This window comes from Cyanistes caeruleus, chromosome 4 (assembly GCF_971803275.1).
Source record: "Cyanistes caeruleus chromosome 4, bCyaCae1.hap1.1, whole genome shotgun sequence".
NCBI lineage: Eukaryota > Metazoa > Chordata > Aves > Passeriformes > Paridae > Cyanistes > Cyanistes caeruleus.
The window spans coordinates 12,245,384-12,272,562 of record NC_141704.1 but is presented as its reverse complement, the minus strand read 5'-3'; the positions used below and the strand labels follow the sequence as shown (position 1 = coordinate 12,272,562).

Here is a 27,179-nt window from a genome sequence, read left to right as displayed (position 1 = left end):
GATTTACACAGACTCACAACAGACAAAATTAGGAAGGCAATCTGAAAACATTTGAAACGGTTGCAAATATTTTAAATGGTTTTAAAATGAATAAACACTATGTTTACTCCGAGCTTCTAACACACAGAAGCATTCAGTGACACATAACAAATTCAGTGAAATAAATAATTGTCCTCATAAATTAAAAGGTGTAAAGTTTTTCAATCAGCTTTGTGGTTACCTGAATAGATTACCATACTAATCAATGTTTTCTTTAATAAACTTAGTGTTGCCCAACTATAAAGCTAAATAAACTTTCAAAACTTTCAACTAAATTAATTGAAGTAAAAGAACCTCAAGCCCAAAAATTTTTCAATCTTACCACTTTGTGTTCTTCTTCTGCAACAACATGAATGTCAAAGTGTTCAATATCTTTAAAATATATAAAAAAAAATTACAAACAAATATATTTAAATGCTTTTATACAGCTTATGAAACAAGCTCACCTCTTAGAATTCTGTAAGAACACTAGGGCCATGAAAGTTCAACTCAGATAAGAGGAAATATGTGACACATGAGCACAGGTGCTTATACAAAGACCTGGAGTCTCTCCCTTTCCTGAGCTGCCCACATCAACACAGCACAGGCTTCAATAGCAATGACTGGAATGTGCCCAACCAAGCCAAGGAGCACCCATGAAAAGAAAGAGTTTACAGAGCTGCATGCCCATATCTGAGACTATCCCTGACCTGTTTCACTTCCCAACACAAACACCCCTCACAGTCCTTTCCCACACAAAACTCCTGGAAGTTATCCATGGCTGGCCTGCATGAGAAAGGCAACATTCACCCAGCAGATGTTGTGTTTCTGATTTAGCTCTGTCCACCTAAGTCCACATACCCAAGGTTGGTGTCTAGCTCAGGGAAGAAGGGCCTCTCCAAGGGGATGGAAAAGAGATCTCACTTTATAATAAGAAGGAAAAACACAGTCTTTTCCAAGTGTCCATCTTTATCCACTCCCTGCCATGACACTAAGCTGAACATGCAATGTTAGCTGAATCCAAGGAACTATTGCTCTAGTCTTGTCCTACTTCCCATGTTAAAGACATCTTTCAGTCAACTGATTTGCTCTGAATTTATGTAGGCAGCTATAAGCAGTCTATTTTAGCTTTTTTAGAAATAAAGATAACTGATGAATGCAAGAGCTAAGCAAGAAATCATAGACAAAGATGGCTATTCTGTTAACATTGAAAAGAATCTGGTAAATTATACAGTTTTTGAAAGACCTTTGGAATACCTAGAATAACTCACACCTTTCCTTTTCCTTTTTTTTTTTTAACCAATAGAAGTCTACCAAAAATACAATCTATAAAAATCATCTTGAAGTAAAAGAATGACATTGTACTTTGAAAATATTAACTCACATTTATCTTCTGAAACTAGCAAGAGACGACTTTCTCTAGAAGCATTTCTGCCTTCAACTGGATAAAGAAACTATACAGAAAATTTCACAAAAGTAAGTAAAAACCAAAGTAGTTTAGAACACTCATCTAAAATGTTTTAGGGTGTTTTTAGCTGGATATTTAAGTATTTTTAAATTAAATCAGACACACTAATTATAATTAATAAAAATATCTATTATTACAAACTAATAGTCACCAGTCACTATAATTGTGAACTTTGGAAGACTGAAGAGAAATAAAAAAGCAGCCTTCATTGTTGGAGAAATATTCTATACCAAACATTTTATGGAGTTTTATTTTTTATTTCTCCAAAGAAACAGGGGGACATTATCTCTGTAACAGTTGCAAGATAACATGAGATATTTCTGCACTAAACCATGTTTTCTCTCTAGCATAGCAGATTTAAAAGGCTTATCTTTAGATTAGTTGAATACTTTACCTGTACTCGAACACAGCTATCCACAGCCTTTAGGACTCTCACATTATTAATGGGATGAATTTCAATTAGCAAGGTTAAGTACTTGGATACTGCAAAAAGAACACGTTTTAGATAACATTCTTTTATGTACACAAGTTTGATTTCTAAACAGAAGTTACGTGAGAAAGAAAGCAAAAAGGTACAATATTTAAAACAGTATTAAAAAAATCCACTTGCAGTACCTGACTGTAAGAGCTGACTTGCTTTTTCTTCCTCTGTATATTGACAGAAGCTGACTGCTGTGGGGGGAGAAAACACCAACACAACCACAGTGAGTGTGCATACTTGACATTAATCTTAATAAACATCCTTGAAGAATGAGCATCACAATTCTTTTACCAAAAACACATATGTTAAAGGAACATCAGAAGCTCTTTTAGAAGTAGCAGGTATACACAAATGCAGGAGGAGAAAGAGAACAAAGGGGCAGTGTGCCTTAGATGTTTTAATAAAACAGCAATATTGTCACAGCTGTGTCTTTATGTTGTTACCTACATTATCTGATGATGGATGCACTGAAATTCATAAACTGCTGTGGGCAACACATAGGTCAAAATAGATGTAAGTAATTCTAAACCCAAATGTATCATCCTACTAAACTAAATCTTTACCAAGAAAATTTAATGATAAAACACATATTTACCCAATAAGGTCCTTTCATTGTTGATTGAACAACTTATTATGTGCAAATTCTTCTCAAACATATAGAGGTGCTACAGAGAAATAGAGTAATGTTAATAACTATGCTTTTTCAAATCCCACAAAGGAAACTATTTAATTACTTCTCCTTAGAAAAATACTGCTGTCCCACAGTTTTTATCTTTTCATGCCCAGAAGAACCACATTTCAAGCTTCAATTATAACAGTTCTCCTTTTTCTCATGTTTGTTTTTCACTGGTTCTTTTGAGCTCTATGTTGCCACTAGAGCAGCATAGCAGACTTTTATGTAAATACAAAATTTCACTCATTTCATCCTATTACGGGGACACCTTCAAAAACCTGGTATCATTATTTAGTTACTGAATTGCAGTATGTTCAGTTTTAGAACATAATAACCTCTTAAAATGGTATCACTGAACAGACCAAGAATATACATAACAAGAAAACTCCAAACATTTATTTCTTGGCACATATGTGCAAGGTGAAGAGAAGTGGAAAGAACTTGTTGTTTAGAAATGAAGATTGCAGACATGATGCTTCACTACTCTCACGTCTTTCAGATGTTCTGCAATGTGGTGCGTTTTAATACTACTGAGAATCATTCCAATACTTTCTCCGGTATCTTTTCTGTTTCCAACAAGGATATGCTCCTTAAAGACATAACATACTGTGTGGCAAAGCATCAAAATCTGAAACACTACAGCACTGTCATCACCAGAGAGAAACCTGGTATTGCTCTCACCTCATTTTGTTTAGTTTGAAGATCATACAATCCAATGTGAGTGCTTCTCTGATTTCCCTATGGATGGAAACAAATTAGCTCTAGCAATATAAATATACAGAAAGTTAAACACTGGTTTGTTTTTTTCCTACCTGCCTGTTCTCCCTGCCCCTTGGCACACATCCTCACACACTTCCCTGTCCTATATATAACCAGGCAGTTGGTTATCTAATTCCAAGAAAGCAAATTCTAATTCCAAGAGAACAAAGATTTATTTTTTCCTTTTAGAACTAACACATGGGGTAAAGCTGAAATGTGGCAAATCCACAGCCCACAAGCCATTGCATAAACCAAATGCCACTCTCCCACTTTGCTTCTAAACTGGTTTTAGTTGCCGGCAACAGGGCCAGGAAAAGAGATGTCTGTACAAGAATCAATAGGGATGCTCTGGCCCCTGGAGATTTAAAGCTGGTATTCCAAACCTCACCAACTTGGTGGGTCATTACTCCAAAAGGGAGCACAGAAACATCAAACATCACCAAAAATCAGCTCCCAGTGGTCTGGCTGTAGCCTGGAAAAATAATTTCAAGAAGTGATTGTTTGAAGGCTAAGTATTTTATAAGCTCACCCTTAGCCTTCTGCCTTTGAAGAGCAACATAATACATATCCTTTCTATTATCTTATCATATTAATTATCTTATTGATAATTAATAAACAACGATTTTGTTGGGGCACTTACAAATGTTTGGGGCTACAAATCAAAACTTTACTACTTCTTAATTTTCACCATACTTAAATTTTCCAAATGTATTAAAAAAAGAAAATTCTGCTTTGCAGCATATACTGGATAGCAAATCAAGCTGATGTGTATTAACGTTCTCTGGGTATAGGCACTAAATTGCTAAACTACTGAAATTAAATCCAGCCACACAGGCTTCCACTTCCACAGTGAGCTTCATTGTTTTTAACAACTGCTTAGGGGGAGAGGGGAGAGATCTGTGGTTATTTACAAATTTATGGCATTTTGCCTTGTGAAGTTGAAACAAAAGCCTGAGTATTCGCTTCCTAAGGGGTCTATTTCTGAGTGTCTCATTATTGTTGTGGCAATGACAAAAGTCTTTGACTTCTGATTTAAACTAGGAAAACAAAATGTCTTTATATTAAGACACAGGCTCCAGGCCTCCTAATTTAAGATTAAGCAAGTGCTTTCACAAATAACTATATTTTTTCAAGTGTGTCTGAAATGTTAAGACCATCTTACTTAGATATGGAAAAATACACTTTACAAGACTGGTAACAGAACTACATCAATGCCCATAAACTAGGACAATTGTTTTCATGTGGACTCTGAAGATTCTTTCATTACTTTACAAATAAAACTCACTTCTGTCAAAAATATCTTCCTTTACACTAATTATTAATGTCACAAAATATAGACACTGTCAAAACTAGAGTACAACATAATATTCCAAAAAAAGCTTTAAAATAAAATTCAGTGTCCACCTTCCCCTGGTTTCACACAGAATACACTTGACTGTCTCTCACTTAGAAGACAAAGGCTGTTTTCTATTTGTGTCTATTGGGAAGCAAGCTAGGCCAGCTCAGTCTAGTTTACATCCTCCACACCATCCACCTTCTCCCAAAGAACAAGATACAAGTGGTCAGTTCCCTAAGCTCCACCAACTGTTCTGACTAGGACCCTACAGACTGCAGAGGGAGCTTAGACAGGCAGGCAGGCAGACACCTACATTTAGATGTGTGAACCTTGAGCTACAACTCATCCCTTGTGCCAACTGCAAGAGCCTGAAGAACATACAAGGCAGTTAGACTGTCAGAAGCCCAAAAAAGCTTAGTGTGAGATTCCACAGGTGCTAGAAAGCAGCAACACCACACTCACAGAGTACCAGATCTCCTGCTGAGCTACATGGCTACTTGCATTAAGTCTTCTAGAGTCTGAAGCAATGAAAAAAACCCCAAAATTTGACACACTCTTTAGAGTTGTTTTTATGGTTACTATTGTCTTGTACAGACTCCCCTCCCTAAGCTTGCACTAAAGGAAACATCCACCCACAGTGAAACCATATTAAAGTTAAAGCCTTGATGAAGGCCTCACCTCTTCCCTTAACCCTAGGGGAGCTGGAGAGTTTTAGCATTGTTGAGCCAGAGGGGAAAGCACCCTTACTCTACTGAAGCTCATCTCATATGTGTACTCCTCAAGAAGCAAGATCCTGGAGGATACAGCTGGATCTACAGACTCCTCTGAGCTGCACAGTCAAGAAGCACAGCTTGTCTCATCAAACAAACAATAAGAAGACGACAAAGTTTCACATTGTAAAACCATTAGAAAACCCACTTGGAAGTAAAACTAAAAACATACACCATGGAGAGCAGAATCCTATGTTAAGAAGCCAGTTCTAGATACTTCAAGACATCAAATAAACAGGGGAAACTTCAGACTACTTGCAATAAAGCGTTATGGATGAATCTTAAAGAAAGGTATATGCAGAAACAGTGTTAGATAAATGGCCTCTTAAGACAATTTAGTATAAAATATTTAACTAAAGCACTGCACATGAATTTAATAGCTAGGCTTCACTGAAAAATTTAGGGTAAAATTATGCGCTGCTTATGAAGTGTTTTAAAGAAATTGCATTTCAGCATGGGGAGATTCTGGGCCAGCAAAAAATCAAGGGCAAAAACTCTATGGAATTAATCAGGCGAGTACTTTACTCTTCATTTCATCATTCTTAACCTTTGTCTGAAGTGGAGATTGGTATTTTCCCACTGCCCAAACCCCCCAGATTGTAATCAGTCATATTTCCATGTCCTAACACATACTGCAAAAAAACCCTAAACTACAAGAACTCAATTAGATTCACATACAATATTATTCTCAATTTTGTTTTTATTGAATTCCAGGATGGACTTACCTTCCAGGTATAAATAACTTTTCCATTTCTTTCAACATTTACAACGTAGAGTGCTGATGAATTCTCAGAAGTGTCTGAAATAAGAAGTACAAAAAAGCACAGGATTTTCATTTCAGCTGTTTAATCCTATAATTTATGCACACTTTAAGCAAATATGCTAAATACATTTTTACTTGTAAATACATATTTGCATACGCCAAAATTGCTCCCTTCTGGAAAAAGAGAGAGTACTTCTTACACCATGATTTAAATCTGATAAACTTCAACACAGGTAGTTAAGGAACATCAAAACATGCAAGAAAAAAATTATTTTTGTAAACTCCTACCTCTTCATTATAATTATGATTCTAATGATCACTACTTTTTATTATGAAAACAGAATGTGTTTTTTCAAAGAATAAAAAAAAAAACAAATCAAACCAAAATTACCCCCTTGCATTTATTCACTATACACAAAATGGGGTTCAAACAGTTAAGCCATACTCCAGTCCTCTGGACACTACAGAACTAGCCCAAGGAAAATATCATTTGCTCACACCTTTTCAGCATCTGAAAGGAAAGCCTGAAAATAAACTACATCTTTAGACATTAGTTCTACAGCACCAACACCACCACTTCTGGGTATAGGCCCCATTCTTAGCCCCTCATCCACCTCCAAAAAAAAAGAAATAAAGGAAAAACCCCACCAAAATCCAAAGAACCACAAGACTAAATACCATATAGAGAGATATGCAACCTACCTACAAGTATAGGGAACTAAACAATGCAGGACACAAAATTATATGGAATGGGAATGAAAAAGTATGGTTAAAATGGAAATGAGCAGAAGCGAAGATGGACACAGAAAGAGAAGAGCATATCTGGACAAAGCAGTACAAATTAGAATGAAAACCACCAGAAAAAAGGATAAAATATTGTACTTAAGTAGAGAAAAATGCATGCTTCCCTGATGCTACTTTTATGCTTTCTAATCACCATAGACATCAAAAATATGTTTATCTCTAATGGAATTTTTACTAGAAGTGGAAATTTTGCCCTTAGTAAGGTTGAAGCTGTATGATTGGTCTCAATTTTACAATAAAGGTGACCTGCAGTTCAGTAAGCATCAACATAAAGAACTCTCCATAACCCTCTGCAAGCATTTAGTCAAGTCTGACACTATTTACTTGGCAGTTATCACAGAGTGTTGAAAGAAGGAAGACACCGAGTGAAACTTAGTTTAACAAGCCTGATACTATAAACTGGCTTGTACAGCTTGCAGTGATAAGAAAAAAAAACTGTTTTCAAGCATTATCAGAGGATAGTAAATTTTCCATTTTGTTGTGGGAGGACAATGAAAACCCTTCTTGTACATTGAGCAACACATCGCTTTCTATTGGTTTCAGATCACTCGAAGTACACTACAATACACTACACTACACTACAAGTACACTACATTAGGGCTAGATGGTGACAACTGGGAGAGTCTAAGATAACAAAACACTCTCTTTTTTTTATCCACAGCTTTCTGGAACTTAACAACCACCTCAAACTTTCAAGATGCATATTACAGTCTCCACATTTTCTCATACAATACTTCCTCAGCATAGAATTTTGGTAGAGAAGAAGTTCCATGAGCAATCTCCATGTCAATGAAACACAGACATCTTAAAGGTGCTTAAAAAGTTCTGTGACAGAAGAAAGTTTCTCTTCTGAAGAGAACAGTCAGTGGGAACATGGAGGCAAAGAAGTGGAAATGGTCTCTGCCCTTGGAAAGTCCTGCAGTAAAACCGTGCACAGAGAATTACAACTTCTTCCTCATGTCCACAGCTGAGACCAGCAGATGAAGGGCTGCAAAAGAACCAGCCCAGCCTGCCTTCCCAGCACACAGCTTTTACCAACATAATCAGGAGAATGCAGAGTTTGATTTCCTGAAGGCCGTTATATGCAGCTCATACCAAATTAAGTGGAATAAAGACAACGAGGCTGGTTCACTTTGCTTGCCGCTCCCTTCCTATCACCACAGCTACTCCCAGCTCTCATGCAATTAGCAGTTCTCACATGCTAGCAAGTGCTTTCAAGTCCTTAGGAAAGAAAATAATAAATATGAATAAGTAACATCTGAAAACACTGACACAAAAGTACCATGGCTCCTAAAAATTACTTGCTTTCTGTGATTAGATATTTCTTTGATGTTTAAATTAATCTTTTCAAATCCCTACCTCCCACCTTCACATTCCTAATGACAGCACTGCATGAGGGGGAAGTCACTATACACAGATAAGTTAAAATGCAATACAGCAAAGCTGATATTTGATCAGATGCACCCTCCAAAGTAGATTCTTACGATTCTGTATTACCAGGGACATTACTGAATGCAGGCTCATTTTAACATTTTAAAAGACTAAATACAATTTCTTCCTTCCCAAACACAAGTCAGTGCCACTTTGAGACCCTTATGCCATTAACATCTATATTAATTTATCTCTTAATTCATCACTGATGAACTGATAAATTTATAGATTAACCAATTATGTGTGGAGAATTTCAGCATTTTACCTCAAATCCCTTCAGTATGCTTTTCAATAATTGTTCAGTAAATGTAGAAAATGTGAAGTATTTTATAACGGATCTTTTTAAATGATGGCTTGGTAAATCATTCTCTTATTCTCCACACTGATGCTTTCTGGTTTGTAGAACCAGAAAAAAATTTATGAGTCTATTTGATAACAGCCCCTCAATGCGGGAAGTAAGTTAAGTATTTTAAGTAAAGTAAAAACAACTGAAGGTGTTTCATGTTCATCACACTTGCATATCGATGGTATTACTACTGAAGCAAAAACTATATTATTATTATTATTATTATTATTATTATTATTATTATTATGTTTTCATCAGATTCTGAAAAGCAGAACTGAGCCAGCTGCTCTGCAGATGAATAACAAGCAAAAAGCCACAGTGCCAAGAATACAGGAGGTCACTTTTTTCCAACCACTACCCCGAGCACTCGCTATGCTGGCGATCGCACGGTGCCGTGACAGCTGACGCTGCATCTAATTTTAAACTAGCACTCGTTTACCAGACACACCAAAGTGCTCAGGCTGTGGGGTTTTTCCTCCCAAGAAAGGGGAGTAGCGTGGGAGAGGGAGTAATGCTAACACTTTTTTTTTTTTCTTTTTTTTTTTTGGCGGAGGGGAGCGGTGGAGGGGGAAGGGCGGAGGGGAGAAAAAAAAAAGAGAAAGTCCCCAACGTGTGAAGAAGTAGGAAGAAACAAGCTGTGGAGTGTAGCAGATGTGTAGAAGTGTTTTCGGTATGTCAGAAATTCCTTGAGAACAGCAAACTTGTCTACTTTAAGTCCCCCGGCACCCAAGGGTCGCTCCCCTCGAGCCCCAGCCGAGGGGGCCCGGGGGCCGCTCCCCCGCCGCCATCCCCGGCCCCCGCGGCCGGAGCTGGGGACCTGCCCGGGGGTCCCTCGGGGACCCACACCCGGGGGTCCCTCGGGGACCCGCACCCGGGGGTCTCTCGGGGACCCGCACCCGGGGGTCCCTCGGGGACCCGCACCCGGGGGCCTCGCCGCAGCCGGCTCCTCGGCCGGCGGGCGGGCGGGCAGGAGGCGGCCAGAGAGAGAGAGGGCCGGCCGGCCGCAGGGATGGGGCCCTCCTGGGCCTCCCGGAGAGTTACCTAGAGCGGCGGCGCAGCCCCGCTCCGCCAGCCAGGGCACCACGTCCCTCCGCAGCTCGAACTCGGGCACCAGGCGCAGCAGCATAGCCCCGGCCCTGCGCCGCTCCGGCTCGGCTGCCCTCAGCCCGCCCCCTGCGGGGGAGCGGCCCTCGGGTGTTCCGGCGCTTCCCGGCCCGCTCCCGGCGCCGCCGGCCCTTCCGCTTCCTACCGAGCACGGCGGCGGCGGCACAGCGCCTCCGAGCCGCCCGCGCCGGCGGCCTCCGTGCTGGTGACCCGCGGTACTGGAAGGCTCTCGTTTCTCCTCTGAGCCCAGGCTCCTCCTCAGGCCGGCTGGAAGAATCACAGAATCACAAAATATTCTGAGTAGGAAAGGGCCCGCAAATGTTATCGAAGTCCAGCTCCTGTCCCTGAGCAGGTCAGCCTCAAGCATCACAGCATGTGCTTGAGAGCGTTGTGCGAGCTCTTCTTAGTGCTGTGACTGCTTCCCTGGAGAGCCTGTCCCAGTGTCCATCCATCCTCTAGGTGAAGATCCTTTTTGTAATATCCAACCTACACTTTCTCTGGCACAGGTCCTGGCCATTCCCTCCTGTCATTTGTTAGCAGAGAGAAGGGGCTTTTGGAAGCTTCACCAGAGTGGCTCCGAGTGCCTCCGACAGCAGCCTGTCAGTGAGGCCTGGAGTTGAGCTTCACTCACCGGGTGTTCACACCAGGAAGCCTCATAATGAGTTGCCCTGCTTGCGATCCCCCAGGAAGCATTAGATGTTTTCCAGAACTTCAAGTAAGATCCTTGTTTTCTGAGGCTGTGCACTCTGAAATTGCCTGTTGAATAGACGGAGTCTCTGTTGGAAAACTGCCAGCAAAGCTAGGGATGTCCCCTCAGGCCTGGCCTGCTCGTGCTTTTCATCTGCAAAGGAGGTAAAACTTCATGTAATCTTAGCGGGGGGGGGAAGTTGTGGTTTGTTTGCTTGGGGTTATTTTAGCTGTTGGAAATATTTGTAACACTGATAAGGTGCTACTCTATGGCTATCTATAGTCTGCCTAATTGCCATTTCCCTTCTGTAATGTGCTGGCTGATATCAGCCAGCTAAAGGTGGCATAAAAGTGGATAGAGGTTATGAGAGCACACACCAAGCTTGACATAACCAAATACAAAACAGCTTGAGCCAGTTCTAAGAGCTAATCCCTGTACCAAGTTTTTCCCCATCACTGCTAAGATCTGGAGCTATGAAAAGGCCACATCAAAATCAGTATGTCTGCAAAGTGTGGATGAAAGGCAGGTTGATAATTGAAATGCAAAGCAAACATGCTCTTCTTCTCAATCTCCATATTGCAAACTTTTACAATTTAACCACAAGTTTCATATTCAGCATTTTTCTTAAAGCTCCTTAGATCAAGTGGTTGTACAAGAATTTCAGTTTATATTTTCACTGTTGTGAAATAAAGCTTGAAAATGTGACTGGAGTATTTATTTCAGACACAAAAGTCAAAAACAGATAAGAGGTCCCAAATGGATGCACTTTTTGAGAGAAAAGATGGGGATAATTCCTGGGTATGAGAATGACACAACTGGAAATTACACAACTGGAGAGGCAAGCAAAGGAGGAAAACAAAGACAATTAAATGACTGATTCTTTTAAGTATGTGCAAAAGGGGAGATTTTCACATGGAGAAAGTCTCCTGTACCCAGATCTAGAGTTCATGCTTATTATTTAAAATCCAGTATTCCTTGAGCCATCAGTCTGGCTATGCACATCAGAGGCCATATCTACAGGCCCAGAGCTCCAGGTTGAATTCCTAGAATCATAACACTTTCCTCAGAAACCACAAAGCTGACTCAGAGTTTTTCAGGTAATAACTCAGTACCAGAGTATCAGGCCACCTTAGACTTGATACATAAAATTAAACAGTTGATGCAAAAGCCATAAGGATCTAAAAAAACCCTTCAGCAGACTTTGAATTAAGACGGAGCCTGGTCTTAATATTGGTCTTGATATTTTTGATATCTCCCAAGTTTGCTCGATGTACAGAGAAGCTCTTTGTTTAAAGAAACAACCTAATTTCTTATCTCTGTCAGGTGATATAAATCTTATAACCCATTTGTCACTTTTGTGTGCATCGTGAAATTCACCAAGTGGTGAATTTTGCTCTCCATTTATACTCATATATTTCCTTTTCTGATTATCTGACTCACTTAATTTTGGTTTTTAGTTCCAATCTGAAGCTGTGCCGGCACAGGAGTTGATCCCAATGAAGCAACTTCCAGGAGAGGGATGTGAAGCTAAAGCTCCCATAAAAAAGAAAAAGACAAGTTAAATTTCTCTACTTTCTTTTTAATCAGAAATCTGTTCCTGCCTTAGTAACAAGAGGATCTCCTTTGAATTTTTATCTGGATTGAGTCTTGACCACAGGGAAATCATTAGAGAGCAGTAATGGCCCTATTGAGTGCATTGTAATCATCATTAGCATTATTTTACTGCAAATAACAATTTTTGTGCTAATTCCTTTGTGCCTTTAATCCCTTTTCACACCGTTCATATTGCAAGAATTACAAAATTATACCATGACACGAGTGTGGATCTGGTGAAACATTGTCCCCTGATATGGCAGTGATGGATGTAAGGCACCGTTCAGTTCTCAACAGAACAAAGCTTTGTTTGTGGACACAAACATACAGATCTAAGATCCATAAACCACCGATGTGTTCCACATTGGGAAATTATATATAAGACTTCTTATAAAGAATGAATATCTGAAATAATTATTTAATCACATGACAGCCTGGCAAACAGCTCATGACTTTTTTGGGAAGTATTGCTTACTGAGGGCAACCTCTTTTCCCGCCGTTCCAGTAATAGAGGGTTTATTGTCATCATGTCTAGACAGTTGTTTCCTTGAATGTTTTCATGCAGTCAAACTCAAAAAATACACAATTTTTTTTTTTCTGGAGTTGGTGCTTAATATCTTTACTAAATCCTCTTGGCCACACAAAAAAGATGCAATTTGAAATCAATATTTTAATAGTAAAGTGTGCGATTCAGAGTCAGTAGAATGAAATACCTTTATTTCAGTGTGTGAGACTACCTTTTTTTAGTCTCTTTAATCACTGAATATCAACATAGATCAGAGTTACTTGAAATCAGTCAGCATCTGTTACGGAAACCAGTGCTTCATGGAGGTGCTTTTGTATGCTTTGTTTAATAATTCATCATAGGAAATAGTCTTTCAACTACTAATGAAAAAAAAAACATCTTGCTTCATGTTCATGTTGAATAGCACCTTCTTTTTAATGGCTTCATTGAAGTCAGTAACACTCAAGCCAGTAACATGAGTGAAAGAGGCTCCTGAAACAGTTAAGGTATTCCTCCAAGTGAGGAAGGGGAAGAGAATGGGACTTAGGGAAGTATCTGACTGTCATCCAAGTGGCCTTTTTGTTTCCGCTGCTTCTCCCTCCATGGCCCAGGCTCTGAGGCTCCTTTGTTCTTTCCAGAGACTAATAACCCCTGCTAGTGCTGATGAAAGCCCTGTGAGCACACACTGTCTCAACAGCTGTTGGAGGAGCTCTTGGCTCTATGTTTATTCTTCCAGCTCCAGCCTGATTGGGATTCATCAGTAGGGTTTAGAAACTTGGTCTTTTATCCTTTGTGTTCTTTCAGTTTTGACTTCATTTTGAATTGCAAGTGGACAGTGTCAATACTTTGCAACAGTTACAACTCTCTTGGAAACTGGTATAATAATGCATATATCAGCAGATCAGTTCCAATTGCTTTCACTTTTTACATGTATTTCCATTATCAATTTTATTGTAAAATGAAAGAATTATTTAGTACAAATGCATTCCTTCAAAATGTAAGGTTGCAGCACTGTAGAATGGAGACTGTAGACAGGGACAGCACATCAGTCTGACTTTTGTTTCACTGAGCTTCAGGCACTTTGAAAATAGGGTTTTAGTATGAGGTTTTTGTCTAGGCTCCTTCTAGTTAATGAGGAAATATAAGAACTCCAGAGAGTGACTGATACCACCTGGTTTTAGCAGTTTATTTTTAATTTAATTTAAGGTAGATTTTACCTGAGTGTGGATGCTGGTTCTCCTGTTCCCCTCACTTCTGCTCTCATGCCTATTGGGAATGTGCATCTGCAGGCCTGGAGGAAAGTGGCACTGCTCCTTCCCATGTCTGCCTCCAATTAGATCATATCAAATGTAATATGGAAGCGGGCCCTGAGGGTGCAGTTTGATGAGCAGCTGATCTAACAGCTCACAACTGTTGAAAGGATGGACCCAGACTTCTTTCCCTTCTTATTTTCTTCTCGCTTCCTCATCCCCAGATCACTCAGCCTCTGTCTTCATTTGCCAGCTCTCCTGCCTGTCTGACACCTCTGTGATCCAGCTGTATTGGATAGCACACTAAAATCTATTTACTTTTTTTTTAATGGTTTAATTTTCTACCAGCTTATGAAGGTGCCTCCAGTCACAGAAGGCTTTTATGAGTCCATAGCCATTGCAAAGGGAAGTGGTGGTTGTGTGGCCCTGGGAGCAGGGAGAACAGAATAGATCTCCCTGTACTGGTGGCAGTGAAGTGTTATACCCACATGGCTCATTCAGACACTTTACAAAATGCCTTCCTCTGACATTCAAGTTGAAAGAAGCAGTCATTTTTGCCCAGAATTGCTCTGACCCGGTGCCCAGCTGCTGCTGGCATAGTTTCCAGACCAGACAACTGATCCAATTGAAAAGTAACCTTGAGGAGAAAAAGAAGGAGGTGGAAGAGGATGGTTTCAGTATGTTAGCTATCTATCAAGGTTGCTGAACTCTAATGTGAACAAAAACGAAGTTACTCTACAGAACTGGGAATAAACCACTCATTCTGGGCAAAAGATCTTGGGGAAACTGCTTTTCCCAATGTTGGTGCTCACTTGGGTTGGTGTAAGTTTCTGCCAAGCTACAGCCTTAGGATGTGGTAAATGGTAGTAGAGGCACCTGCTTCCCTTGACTTAGAGTAAAAGTAGTCCAGCTATGAGCTTTTAGCTAATTGAAGTCAGGTGAGTAAAACCTACTTTTAGCCTCCTTGGCCTGCTTTTCTGTTTCCATGAGGATCAATAGAAACCACGGGTTTTAAATTACTTATTTGTGTACTCTAACAACCATTTCTTTGATACTGTGCAACACTTTTAATATACTCAAATTATTCTCTGAAAATCTGAATACATTTCCCTGGCACATCCTAAAAATATCTTTTATTTATTATATGTTGGTTCCAAACAAATGTCACATTAATAAGCAGAGAGGCTTGGGTTGGTGTACGTCATCAGTCACGCAGTGGTTTCTTCTTCCAAAATACTTCCAGAATTAGGTCTGACCTCTTTTAACAATGAACTATTTATAGGATTCATAAGGGCCTTATCCTCCAACCCTGACTCAGCCAAAACTCACCACTGACCTTGACCTCCTGTAGTCTATTCTTGTAGCCTTACTCATGTGAGGAGCTTTTATTCACTGACCTGTCTTGGGAAGCATATTCTCATGAGTGCAAGCTTGGTTCCCAGCTCAGTGGACCATGGTAAAATGTCACAGAATCAATTCCTGAGATCCATGTGTTATTTTCACTTTGTTATAAGTACAAAAATAAGGGGGAAATATGCAGCTAAGTTCTGCACTCAGTACTACAACAATAAACTGAGTGTTACTACATTAGGTGTACAGCTACAAATGAAAGCATTCAATTATTTGGAATTAAATTTTGGAAGACAGTACATTCAATCATAAGAATTATTACTAAAAGTAATTGGTTTTTTTCTCAAGAAGGTATAACTTCCTTTCCCAACCATGTTGGAAGCTGAGACTCAGCTTTTATTCTTTCCCAAGATCAGGCCAAGACATGGTGGAAAGCATATCTGCCTTGACTATTCCATTACATTGACTTCTCCACAAGGAGACAGTTCTGCTACTGGACCCCGAGACATTTCTTATTGCCTTGGTCTGTACTTACAAACACTATCTAAAAGGGGATTTACTAGTTTATCATTTGTATGAAGGCTCCATGTGGATAAACACTACTCTCAGACGTGCGTGCAGCACTTCTATCCATTACAGCTTCTTCCTGTAGCTCTCATGTTTAATGCCCATTGACCCTAATGTCCTACAAGTACCAGTCTTCCTGCCTAGCAATTTTTTTTTTTTCCTGAGGTCTCCAGCCTCTGTTCCCTACACGACAGGCTGCCATAGAGATCTGTGCCAAATTCCCCATGAGCACGTACTGGCCAGCCTCCTCTTCCATCTTTTCCCCTGCACACTCCTCTCTTTTAACCCTAGCCAGCAAACACAAGCATTGCAATCATCATATCTGACTTGTTTACAGCCCAGACTGCCCTGGTCTCTAACCAAAAAGCACCTTTTGCTTTCCTCTTCCTCTTTCTCCCATTTTGGGCCACTGACTCCTCATTCCACTACAAATGACATCAGTCCAAAACTGAGGAATGCTGCAATTGGGCTTGATCCTACATCTTCCCACAGCACTATTAATTGTCACAGCAGGAGTACAGAAACCAAAAATATGCTTAAAATTGCATATGAATGCATTGTTGTGCCTTCAGAAATGGTGAATCACAAATGCTTCTAAGAAAGGTGCAGGTAGGCCTGTGGTTGTCAAATAATGATACTAGTGCACCTGTCTTGGATGTTAGGTTTCATTCTGATCTCTGATAGTCAGAGACTCATTTATCCTCAAATTGTAACATTTAATATTCCAGGGTAATCAGATTAATTAGAACTATACATATTCTCAAAATCCACAAAAAATGTTTAATTCCTTTTTAAGTTTTGGGTTCAATGACCTTTTTTATCCACAGTCTAATTACAGGGTATATGAGAAGTAAGAGAGAAGTAAGAGAATTATTTAAGAAACTGCCATCATTTAATTGCTTTGAATTTATTTCAAACTCCTGCTCCATCTTTCCTGTGGCACTTTTTAGTCTTCTGTGCTCTTTCCTAAGTCGGTCACAATTAATCTTTTAAATTTTTCTTTGGAGAAGCTGCTTTCCATGCTATGGATCATTCTTAGAGGTTTTTGTGAACATCTTCTAAGGAGAGCCTTTGAAAAACCTTCTTTAACACCCAGAAGTAATGTATGTATGTATGTATATGCACTTGTTTTTCCATTTTGTCTGGACACTCTGGAGTGTGGTTTTCCTTTGTATGGGCAGAGGTGTTTGGCCTGTCATGATCATGGTTAGGCCTTTTGTCATTAGAGACTGTCAACCACTTGACCTGGTGGAAAAGATTCTTATAATTCCTAGAAATCTGTTTTAGCCACATTTTTGTGGATATATACTTACATTACTGACCTAAAGTACTAGTAGATAGTTAGATGACTTAAATGAGAAGGTTTGTATGTTCGCCCATGAACTTTCTCGTTCTTACAGTGTTGGATGTATCCTGCCTATGTTTTTTTTTTAAATTTATCAGTTTATAACATCTATGTTATTTCCTCTGTAATCCTTCTGCTGTTTTTGTATTTTTATTACAAGAAAAATATTATTATAATCAATGTTCTCTGCTGGGAAAAAAACAAAAGCTAAACAGGGATGATTATTTGTTTTGTATAAAACTTTGGAGTAACTAAGCCAGTCGGATCAAAGGTCCATCTAAACAACATCTTGCCAGTGACAGTAGCTAGTAATAGATGCTAAGAGAAAGCATATATAAAAACATAAAAGGTTTTTTTCCTTCTCTTGCAACTCTTTCAGATTAAAAAATTAAGGAATCAAGACGATCTGGAATATACTAATTTATTTTTTTGGCATCCACAAAATCCATTGATAATTAGTTTAATGATTTAATAAATGGGAAAAAGTACATCTCTCCATTTAATTCTCCTGCCTGATAATTTTGTGTGGTGTACTGTAGTTTTTAAGTTAAGAAAAATAGTGCATAGTCATTCTTCACTCAGTATTTTATATGCACTTACCACATTTTCCTTATTCCAAGGTTAGATTTTCATGTAAAATCTATTCCCTACTTCTTATCATCCTTATTAAACTTCTGTGTTTTTCTGACACTCATGTTTGAAAAGGCATACAGAGGCTTTATTCTTTGTAATTGTTTTTTCTTATTTTCTTGGGAGTGCCATTGATCCATAATTTGCATCTTTAATATTGTAATGAAGTTCCCTTTAATTTTTCTTACCAGTGACTATTTGCTTGTCAAATTCTCACCTAGGCCTTCTAATTTCCATTTTATACTTTGTTTTCTGTAAGTTTCTTTTTGAAGGCATGTAAATGAGTGGTTTGCTTTTCACAGGCACAAAAGCCATCTAATGTTAATTATCAGTTGTAGTCACACATTGCTTTTAGCTTTGGCCCTAGGGCAGGAAGCAGCTCTCCAGGACAGCAGACTGGTGGGGACAGTTAAATTGCTGTAGGAACAGTCTGTACTTGGCAACATGCTTCAGAAGACTTCAGGAGATCAAGATGAACCTCAAGGCCAAGAGCAAGTTCCTCCACCTGGACTGGGACAATCCCCAGTATAAGTACAGGCTGGTGGATGAAGGCATTGGGAGCAGCCGCAATGGGAAGGACTTGGGGATGCTGGTAGAAGAGAGCTGGACATGACCTGGCAATGTGCACTCTCTCCCCAGAAAGCCAGTTGTGCCTTGGGCTGCATCCAAAGCAGTGTGGGCAGCAGGGAGAGGGAGAGGATTCTGCCCCTCTTACTTGTTCTCATGAGACCCCACCTGGAGTTCTGCAGGTCTGGCTTCCTCTGCACAGGAAAGAAGCAGACCTGTTGGAGCGATGTCAGAAGAGGGTCACAAAAATGATCAGAGGGCTGGAGCACCTCTCTTACGAGGACAGGCTGAGAGAGTTGGAGTTGCCTAGCCTGGAGAAGGGAGGACTCCAGGAAGACCTTATTGTGGCCTTGCTTTACTTAGAGGTGGCGTATATGAAATATGGACAATGACTTTTTACTGAGGCCTGTGGTGATAGGAGAAAGGCCAATGGTTTAAAACCATGAGGGAGTAGATTAGATTGCTTATAAGGAAGAAATGTTTTATGATGAGGGGTGGGTGAGACACAGGAGCAGGTTGCCCATTAGGGATACCCCATCCCTGGATGGGACTTTGCACAACCTCCCTGCCCATGGCATGAAAAGATGTTCCTGACCATGGCAGAGGGTTGGACTAGATTGTCACCCTGAAAACTCAGTTTTTTGATCTTGTTGACGTAGTTTCTAAGAACTTTCCCAGGACAGTGACTGTAAACATAGATATGTATATATTCTTTCTGATACACATCTTTTGATGGATGTCTCACACGACCAGTGTGATTGGAAAGGTGGTAACCTAACTATCCAATCCCTGGTCATTGCCAAGAATCTATAAATACTGAAGTTGTAAGACTAAAACCAGTTTTTTCCCTGTTACACAGGAGCCGTGTCTGTGAGAGTCATTGCGTGTCCTACAGCGACACTAGATGATCTTTAAGGTCCCTTCTGATGCTAGGGTTGATTCTGTGTTCACTACTTGCCAAATCCATTTTCTCACCTGTTCCTTGCCCAGTAGGAAGAGAATGGCCATGGAAAACAGCAGCACCTTGCAGTTGCAGTGGGTTTTACATGTTCACACATTCCTAGTGGGGACTGTGGGTAGGGAAATGTGCAGGGTGGTGCTGGGCATGCAAACAGTGGGGCTGTGGCTCTTGGTTGGGAACAAGAAGCTTGCTTAGTTTTCATGCTCTAAATTGCTTAAGGACCTCAAATTAGGTACTCTATATTGCTTTGTGGACTTTGAGCCTAACGAGGTTAGCTAATGAGTTGTATGTCCCATATTGTGCAGAGTGAATGTTTCTACACAATTTTGTTTTAAGAACTCCATGAATAATAGCCTTGAGAGGTATTCTCAGGCTGGGAGAAAAATTACATGAAAATGTAAATACATTTCAAAAAACAGTTTTAATTACTTAAAAGCTAAATGCACTGCATACCTTAATTCTAATAGTCTGACTGTTGTGTGACTTCTCTTTGAAGTGAGGTTACAGTTGTTTAGGTACCTTAAGGACACCTTGATATTTTACTGTAAAAACACTCACTTTTCTTTTTAATTACCACAATCTTATTTTTTATTCTACATTTTAATTACTGGTACATAACCTGTATCAATATTAGTCTCTTTTTCTCAAAATCCTGAAATAATATTTTTGGTTCTGAATGTAAAGATCAACTTCATAGCTGATCTTCACTGATTCATTCACTTTAAATATCAGGACAACTCAGATTGCCTGAACTAAAGGCAGTGAAGTCAGTTGAAAATAATACAGGCTGCTACTGTTCTGCTTTTTGTCATTTCTGGAAAGGTTTGAAGTTGGTGAATGTATGGAAAATTAGAAAAAGAGATAACTTGCTTAAAATCTAGGTGGAGGTAGAAAAATTGCTCTATAAAAAACCTAATAAAGTAATCATCAGAGTCACCGAGGAGATCAGGCAGCATCCTGCAGAGCTGCCTTTCCAGCTTGGTGATCAGGCTCTGTTCCTTCCACTGAGAAACTCACTGAGGACACAGGATGAATGTACAGCATGCAAATCTAACCAGTTGTTGGTATTTTTTGTAGTTCTCCCATGACTAAGAAGCTAATGATCATGAGTAATTTATTTCAGCCTTTTATCCTATGTATTTTTATCTAAAGATGGGATCCCCAAGGTGTCACCTCCCCCAAACTGTGGGAAGCACAGAGCAGTAATTTGTAACCTCCTCTCAGTGCTTCATTTTCAGCCATGCCAGTCTGTAAAGCCACCACTTCTCCAGCGCATCTGATGGGCTCGCCTGGTGTACAATTTTCACTTTCAAATGGCCAGTGCAAGTACATTTTATTTCAGGGGACTGCAAATACTCTAAGAACAGCTTTCAATTTTCCCAGGCCTGCAGTCCTACTGTAATGACTGCCCTTGCACCATCCTTTTTGTAGGAGGTGTTACTACCAGGAGAAGCTGAGTGTTTTGAAACATGCTGTTGCTCCTGGAGGACCAGTTTGATCAGAGCAGACTGGTCCTTTCTGGTGAAATGCCATGAATTCACTTAGGAGTCCTGGATACTCAAAATTTTAAGAAACAGTGTGACTCCTTCAAACAGTGAAGTAATGACTGAAGAGGATAAGTGTGAGGTGAAAGGCTTGGTCTTCTCCAGTGGAGAATACAGACGTTCAAAACAAGACTAATGAAAATATCCTTTTATTTAGTCTTTTAGAGAGTTACCTAAGAACCCAAACTGTGTGACTATTTAATGAGTGGAGGATGATGGACAAGAGTGGTCTGTCTGCCCCCCACCCCACCACCCCGAGGTGCTTTGTAACTACAAATACAAAGTAGTGCAGAGCAAGGAATGTATAAAAATAATGAACTCAAAGAGCAAAATGATTACAGGCATGAGCTGGGCCCACTGGTGAACTAGACCAGGCTTAATAGTCTGCAAAGGTGAATTGTGTTCATAAAGTGGGTAAACCTATGTTTTTTTCTTACAGATTTCTTGGGATTGGCCTGCATGGATGTATAAAGGTTGCAGAAGCAGGAAACACAGCAATTACTGCTGGATCTGAAAGTTAAAGCTGCAGATTTTAGGACAACTGTGTTCATATAAGGTGTGTATAATTTTTGCTTAAAATAGGCTATCTTTGACCAGTAAGAAGTACATATGTTAAGGTTTGTGAGAACCACAGTAAGTTTTGGTTGGTTGGTTGGTTTTATATGTATTTTTTTTAAAACAGAAAAGAGAATCTTGTTGTAAATTTACTGGTTTATTGGTGTCAGACTGTCCCAGATGCTAGGTTCATATATCAGCTGCTGTTAGCCCATGAAGATATAGCTGATGCTACTATTACATTTTATAGCATACTTTCTGAACACTGTAATCCAGCCTTTCTCACCTAGACTACACCTCTCACAACCCATCTAGAATACTAAATAAATGAAAAAACAATTAGAGGCAGATTCTAAAATCTTGGAAATATAACTAATAAATATGAAAGCTGGGAAAAATTCTGTGCAGCAAAACCAAATTATCATAAGTAGTATAGCTTCTTTAAACTTTCTTTTTTTTTTAGTTGAAACAATTCCAGAATTTAAGTCACTTAAGGCTTGTCTTTAGGCCAGACTGACTGGAAAATGTTTCAATTTCAATGAACCACTGTTTGGTTTAGTCTGAAACTGGTAAGACCTGAAAAGCTTCCACAAAAATCTCATTTAAATATAGTAATGCCCAATTTTGGTAATGTAACATGTACAGACAAGATGTCCATCAGTTTAGTTGGCAATTTTGAAAGATTTCCACTAAATACTCCACAATCTTCTGAAGCATTTGGGAACCACAAATACTATGGACTTTTTTCCCTGCTATTTAGAGAATAAATGTAGCTTACTTTCTACTATTTTTTTTATGCTAGTATTTTTTATTCCTGCTTCAGTGTGGTTGATACAGTAAAGCTTTTTCTTTGTGCTCAGCTTTTATTCTGCTGGGTGCTGGTTGGGCCTTTTGACCTGTGCTGGGGATTTACTGACACAAAATTGGAACATAATTTGTTTTTGGTTTGGACCAGAATTTGATGTAATGTTTTTAACATTTGTATTCCACATGCATCTTCACAGATTATACTTACGGGCAAAGTATTGGTGAACATTTGAAAATTAGCTTTCTAGACACTAGCTAGACTTACTAGCTAGTAATCTTACTGTGGGAATAAAACTGGGATTTAAGAAAAGAATTAGCCAATTCTATCTCGTTATTTTTTTTGGTTTGTTTCCTCTAATAGGAATTAGAAGGACCACTTATTTTTGAATGTGTCAGTTCAGCTTTCAGTTTCTAATTTTACAGTATACGTGACCAAGACTGCATTCAGATCAGGGTTTGTATTTTTACAGACAAATGTAATTTCTACCATAAAAAAATACATGTGAAAACTCAAGATGCAATTTGCGAAAACTAAAGAAAGAAAAAGTCAGGTTTACACAGATCAAAGGAGTTACAGCAGTGAAGAGTTTGGTTCTAAGGCAAATATCTTGCCACTCAAAATGGTTTGCCCTGTCTAATGGGTGATGCAGACACCATGACTGCAATAGGGCATCAGTTTACAGTTTGGTTCATTTCAACTTCTTCTTTACCAGAAGTGCAGGCAGTCAGCCATAAAAGTGGCCAAACCAGGAATGTATTGTTCTAATGCTTATGAAGTCAAAAAAACCCAAGCAGAAACCCTTCAGCCATTCTATCCCTCTTTGTCAACTCTTCTAAAGTTTTGCAAAAACAGGATGATATGGAATATGTTTTATTTACAATAAAACATTGCCAGAGAATATTCTGAGGGTATAAGCCACATTTCTGGAAATTGCAATGACTCAAGTGACCTCTTGTTCTGACAACTACAATGTTAAGCCTGGACTACTCTGATCTGTAATCAAGATAGGGGAAAAAAAACAGTGATGTGGGCAAAACAGACAGGACTGGATTGCATCAGAATATGGTGTTTGTTTTCTTGTCTGACCCAATATAATACATAACTTTGAGATAAAAGGTAGTAAGAAAATTGTACAGATGTTTCTTTTCTCTTTAATTTAGTCATTTGCAGAATTATTTCAGGTTGGTCATTTGCTTTCAGGATTGTTTGTATTGTACCAGACTAAGGGCAGCTGTACCCCTATGGAATCATGGTACTGAGAAGCTGTATGGGAATTCAGGAGATTGGTGGTCCATTCCCTATACTGAGCTGATCAGCTGTATCCTCAACCACCCTCAATGCAAGTATGCTTAAGTCTCTTAAAACTTCCTATTTCCTAAAGACTTTCTAGTCTATGGCCTTCCAAATTAACCTATTTTGATGTTTAACAATCCTTTATGTTGGAAAGCATATTCCTAATGTCTATGTTTAGTCTTCCAAGCTTTAAAAAACCTAGTTGCTTCTTGGATTTCCTCTTGTGCCCATGAATGCTCTTCATTTCTGGATTTAATTTAAGGAGAGACTGTTTCGGTTTTTTTAACCTACAGTTATTTAAATATATATCCAATATGATAAAGGGCAGTAATCTTGGAAGAATGAGGATTTGCTGTATTGGACCCAGTTAGTGGTGTGTGCTCACTGTCCTTTCTGTGTGCCAGCCTACCACTGTTCCTTAGCAGTAAGAGAAACCCTCCCTTTTGGCCTGTATTTGCACCCGTTGAGCCAGGTGGAGATTCAGTAACATCTGTGAACAGTAACATGCTGTGAATTTTTGCACTTGTAGAACAGATGTGGCAAGGGCCTGTGGTGTTGGCAAAAACCTGTGTTCAGTGAATTTGTCTCAGGCATAAATTTTACCTACCCCTTACACAAGCTTAACCTCAAAATGAGCAGATCCTGCCATTGCCTAAAACTGTGGAATCCTGTAGACCACAGCAATAGCTTTGCAGACCAGGACAACATTTCATTCAATGTTTTAACCTCTTTAAAATATTTGTAATTACTAAAAGCCAAATTATATTAGCATGCAATGCTGAAGAAGCTGAATTTTGCTGAGTTAATCCTGAATAATACTGTTGCCCATAAAAGCAAGTTTGACCTCAATGTGTATGACAGACAGGATTAATCAATTTAAAATGTTTTCAGTATTTCAGAAACATGCAATGCTGTAGAAATGTTAGTTCCCCTAGCTGAAAATGAAAAAAGCATTTACCCCAGTAACCAACATTTGATCTCAGTTTAAGTTATTGACTGTAATTCTACCAAGTGGCTGTGCTCATCTTGCTCTTACTCATTGCTGTGTAGAAGGATCTTAGTGCAAAAATGGTAAATGGGGGTAGTAAAAAGTCTGGGATAGTGAAAGGTCAAGAGCAACTCAGAAAAATTAAATTCACTCCAAGAAATAGCAAGTACATTTCTGCAGGTCCCTTTTCTTCTGTCCCCCCTCATACTTTGAAACAGGATTATCAGATAAACAGATGTGCATTGGATCTATGGCATTTAAAGAAGCATTTAGTGGGCCTACCAACAAATTCAGAATTTGGGTTACCAACTGTCCAAAACTTTAGGAATCATTTACAAAAAGGGATATTTTTTTTTCAGCTCATGGTTACAGAAAAATCTCCAATGTGGCATCTGATGCTGCATTATCTTATCTAAATTGCAGAGATACCAGAGAATGCTAAAGTGTGAATGTTTTTGCTTTTCTTTAGGTCATTTTTAGATGACAATAACACCTTTTTAACACTTCCTTCTCATCCAGCTACTTGATGCTGTCCAGATTTTACTCTTGATCATTCTACAAATCATCCTCTGGTATTAAATGAGGAGTGACTGGGCCAGTGTGAAGTACAGGATTGGAAATTCTGCATTCCCTTAGCCTTTCTGTAGCTCCAAACATCCCTGGTGAGGTCTGGTACCATATTCCTAAGTGTGAACTGATGATTCCTTCCCCAAAGGTATGCAGCCAACACAATCTTATTTATTGGTTTCACACAACTCTGTCTTCAGTTGAAATTAAGTCAGATTTTTACAGAAAATTCAAAGTAAATGGATATTTCTGTGTGGCTTAGAAGAACAGAAGCCACACATAAATGGAAGCAACCCTGCATCTTGCACTCAGTACTCTAATGGAAAATCCAAGCACTCAGTTTCCCAGTAAACCTTCTCAGAGGTAATTTTAATGTAAACAAACTACTGCTTAGAGTACTAATGTATTTTTTGCTGTGACTTGTAAGACATGTTTCACAGTTTTATGATATTCTTTTGTAGGTGCAATAGCAATCTATTGCCTACATAAGATTATATTTTCAAAATGCAGTATTTTTTAATGTATGTGCCATTGTTTTGGAAATTTGAATTGCATATTAAATTTAACATGAAATTTTGCATTGCAAATTGGCTTTTAATGTGCAAATTATGGTGTATGCACAAAAGTTTTGCATCAAAACATTGTGAAAATAGATATAAAGTGCATTTTTTCAAAAAATGAACTGATAAGGAGTTATTTGAAAAATGTAAAATATGTAAGAAAAGGAGGAAGGGTAGATAAAATGTCAGTACTGACATTTTTGTCACTGCTTATTTACGTATTTTACAAATGAAAAAAAGTCCAATCAAATTCCAGACCAGTCTTTTTCTTTCTTTACCTTGATGCAGCATTTTTAATAATTAGACATTTACTATCTACTGCGGAATTGCTTTAAGCTATTATTTTGCATGAAAATTTTCCAGAAGAAGGACTTTGAGATTTGGTTCTCCCAAAACATGGCATAGGATTCGTCTTCACAAAGGATTCCTTCAGCTTGAAATGGGCTTTGTTTCCCAAAGCAGCAGTGGGATGGTGTAGCTTTATTTTGTGCTTGCTGAAGTTAGTAGGAAGTCTTGGAAGTCTACAGAACAGGATCAGCCTCATGGGGAACTTTATAACCAGTCAGAAGCCTTTTCTACCACAGAGCCTTGGCTGCAAATTTTTCCTTGCTTCAAACACACAGTGACCAAATCATCTAAAGGCATTGGAAATCTTTGGAGCTGCAAAAAGACTCAGTGGGCTTTGAATTACTTTCAAAAGGCCTTCTAGCCTCTCTGCAGTTAAACTTGCCCTTGAAGCTCTGAAAATGTGTTCTATTAATTTTTTATTAAAGTTCCTTTGGCTTGTTTTGCATAGAGTACAAAAAATGACAAGATGTTTTCCTTACAGATGTTGTTCTAAAAGAGAAAAGGCATATGAGAAAAAAGTACATATGAATATACTGGTGGAAACTATACAAAAGAATACAAAAAAGTAAACACTATATTCAGATTGGTATGCTGAAGAAAAATCAGCAAAACCTCTGTACCTGATGTGGTGTTTCACAAAGTTACTGGAGATGCTGGAGGTCAATGGGCAAGGGTCACTCAGTGTTTATAGTAGGTATACTGGTGTTTTCAGATTTTTAAAGCATAAGTCCCTCACCAAAGTATTTGAGAGAAATTGAAGTATCATATAATGAAAGAAAAAGTTCTCTTCAGAATTCTTGTCTTCACAATGAAAGATATTATAATGAGTCTCTGAAAGCATCCCTACTGGGATGGACACTACTCAGTTACTACTGCCCATGAACAATCTTGGATATGTAGAGATTGGTTTGGGAATGGTAATGAATTATTCAGGATAGTCTAGTTCAAAGATGACAGCTGAAAATTTCAAACACTGAGCAGATGTAATAGCTTCTGTAAGAAGAAACTCAAAATAGTTTTGAACTGACTGGCTTGCAGAAGAAAATGTAAGGAGGAATTTGAGAGAGAACTCTAAATTTGTGAATACAATGGGTGTTAGGCATAATT

General features: G+C 38.8%; 1 protein-coding gene and 1 long non-coding RNA gene across 6 annotated transcripts in view; one reads left to right on the top strand and one right to left on the bottom strand.

The window, feature by feature from the left end:
- GSAP (gamma-secretase activating protein) overlaps window positions 1-10,377 on the bottom strand; it is a 45,358-nt gene extending 34,981 nt beyond the window's left edge. The window contains exons 1-8 of one of the 3 annotated variants that reach the window (XM_086886661.1): window positions 10,099-10,377; window positions 6,231-6,304; window positions 3,322-3,378; window positions 2,563-2,632; window positions 2,102-2,158; window positions 1,881-1,969; window positions 1,403-1,472; window positions 362-411 (exon numbers count right to left, since the gene is read on the bottom strand). In XM_086886661.1, coding sequence (XP_086742787.1) covers window positions 362-411; window positions 1,403-1,472; window positions 1,881-1,969; window positions 2,102-2,158; window positions 2,563-2,623 — 327 coding nt within the window. In that variant the 5' untranslated portion in view covers window positions 2,624-2,632; window positions 3,322-3,378; window positions 6,231-6,304; window positions 10,099-10,377. Of the gene's footprint in view, window positions 1-361; window positions 412-1,402; window positions 1,473-1,880; window positions 1,970-2,101; window positions 2,159-2,562; window positions 2,633-3,321; window positions 3,379-6,230; window positions 6,305-8,167; window positions 8,295-9,890; window positions 10,028-10,098 lie in introns of those variants that run through there. The other 2 variants (XM_086886660.1, XM_086886662.1) reach the window with 2 other exon arrangements.
- The window catches only part of LOC111923267 (uncharacterized), a 31,108-nt gene continuing 14,048 nt past the window's right edge, over window positions 10,120-27,179 (top strand). For 2 of the 3 annotated variants that reach the window (XR_015286122.1, XR_015286121.1), the window contains exons 1-4: window positions 10,223-10,305; window positions 10,460-10,805; window positions 21,393-21,509; window positions 23,517-23,659. This is a non-coding gene — a long non-coding RNA (uncharacterized LOC111923267). Of the gene's footprint in view, window positions 10,306-10,459; window positions 10,806-21,392; window positions 21,510-23,516; window positions 26,575-27,179 lie in introns of those variants that run through there. The other variant, XR_015286120.1, reaches the window with a different exon arrangement.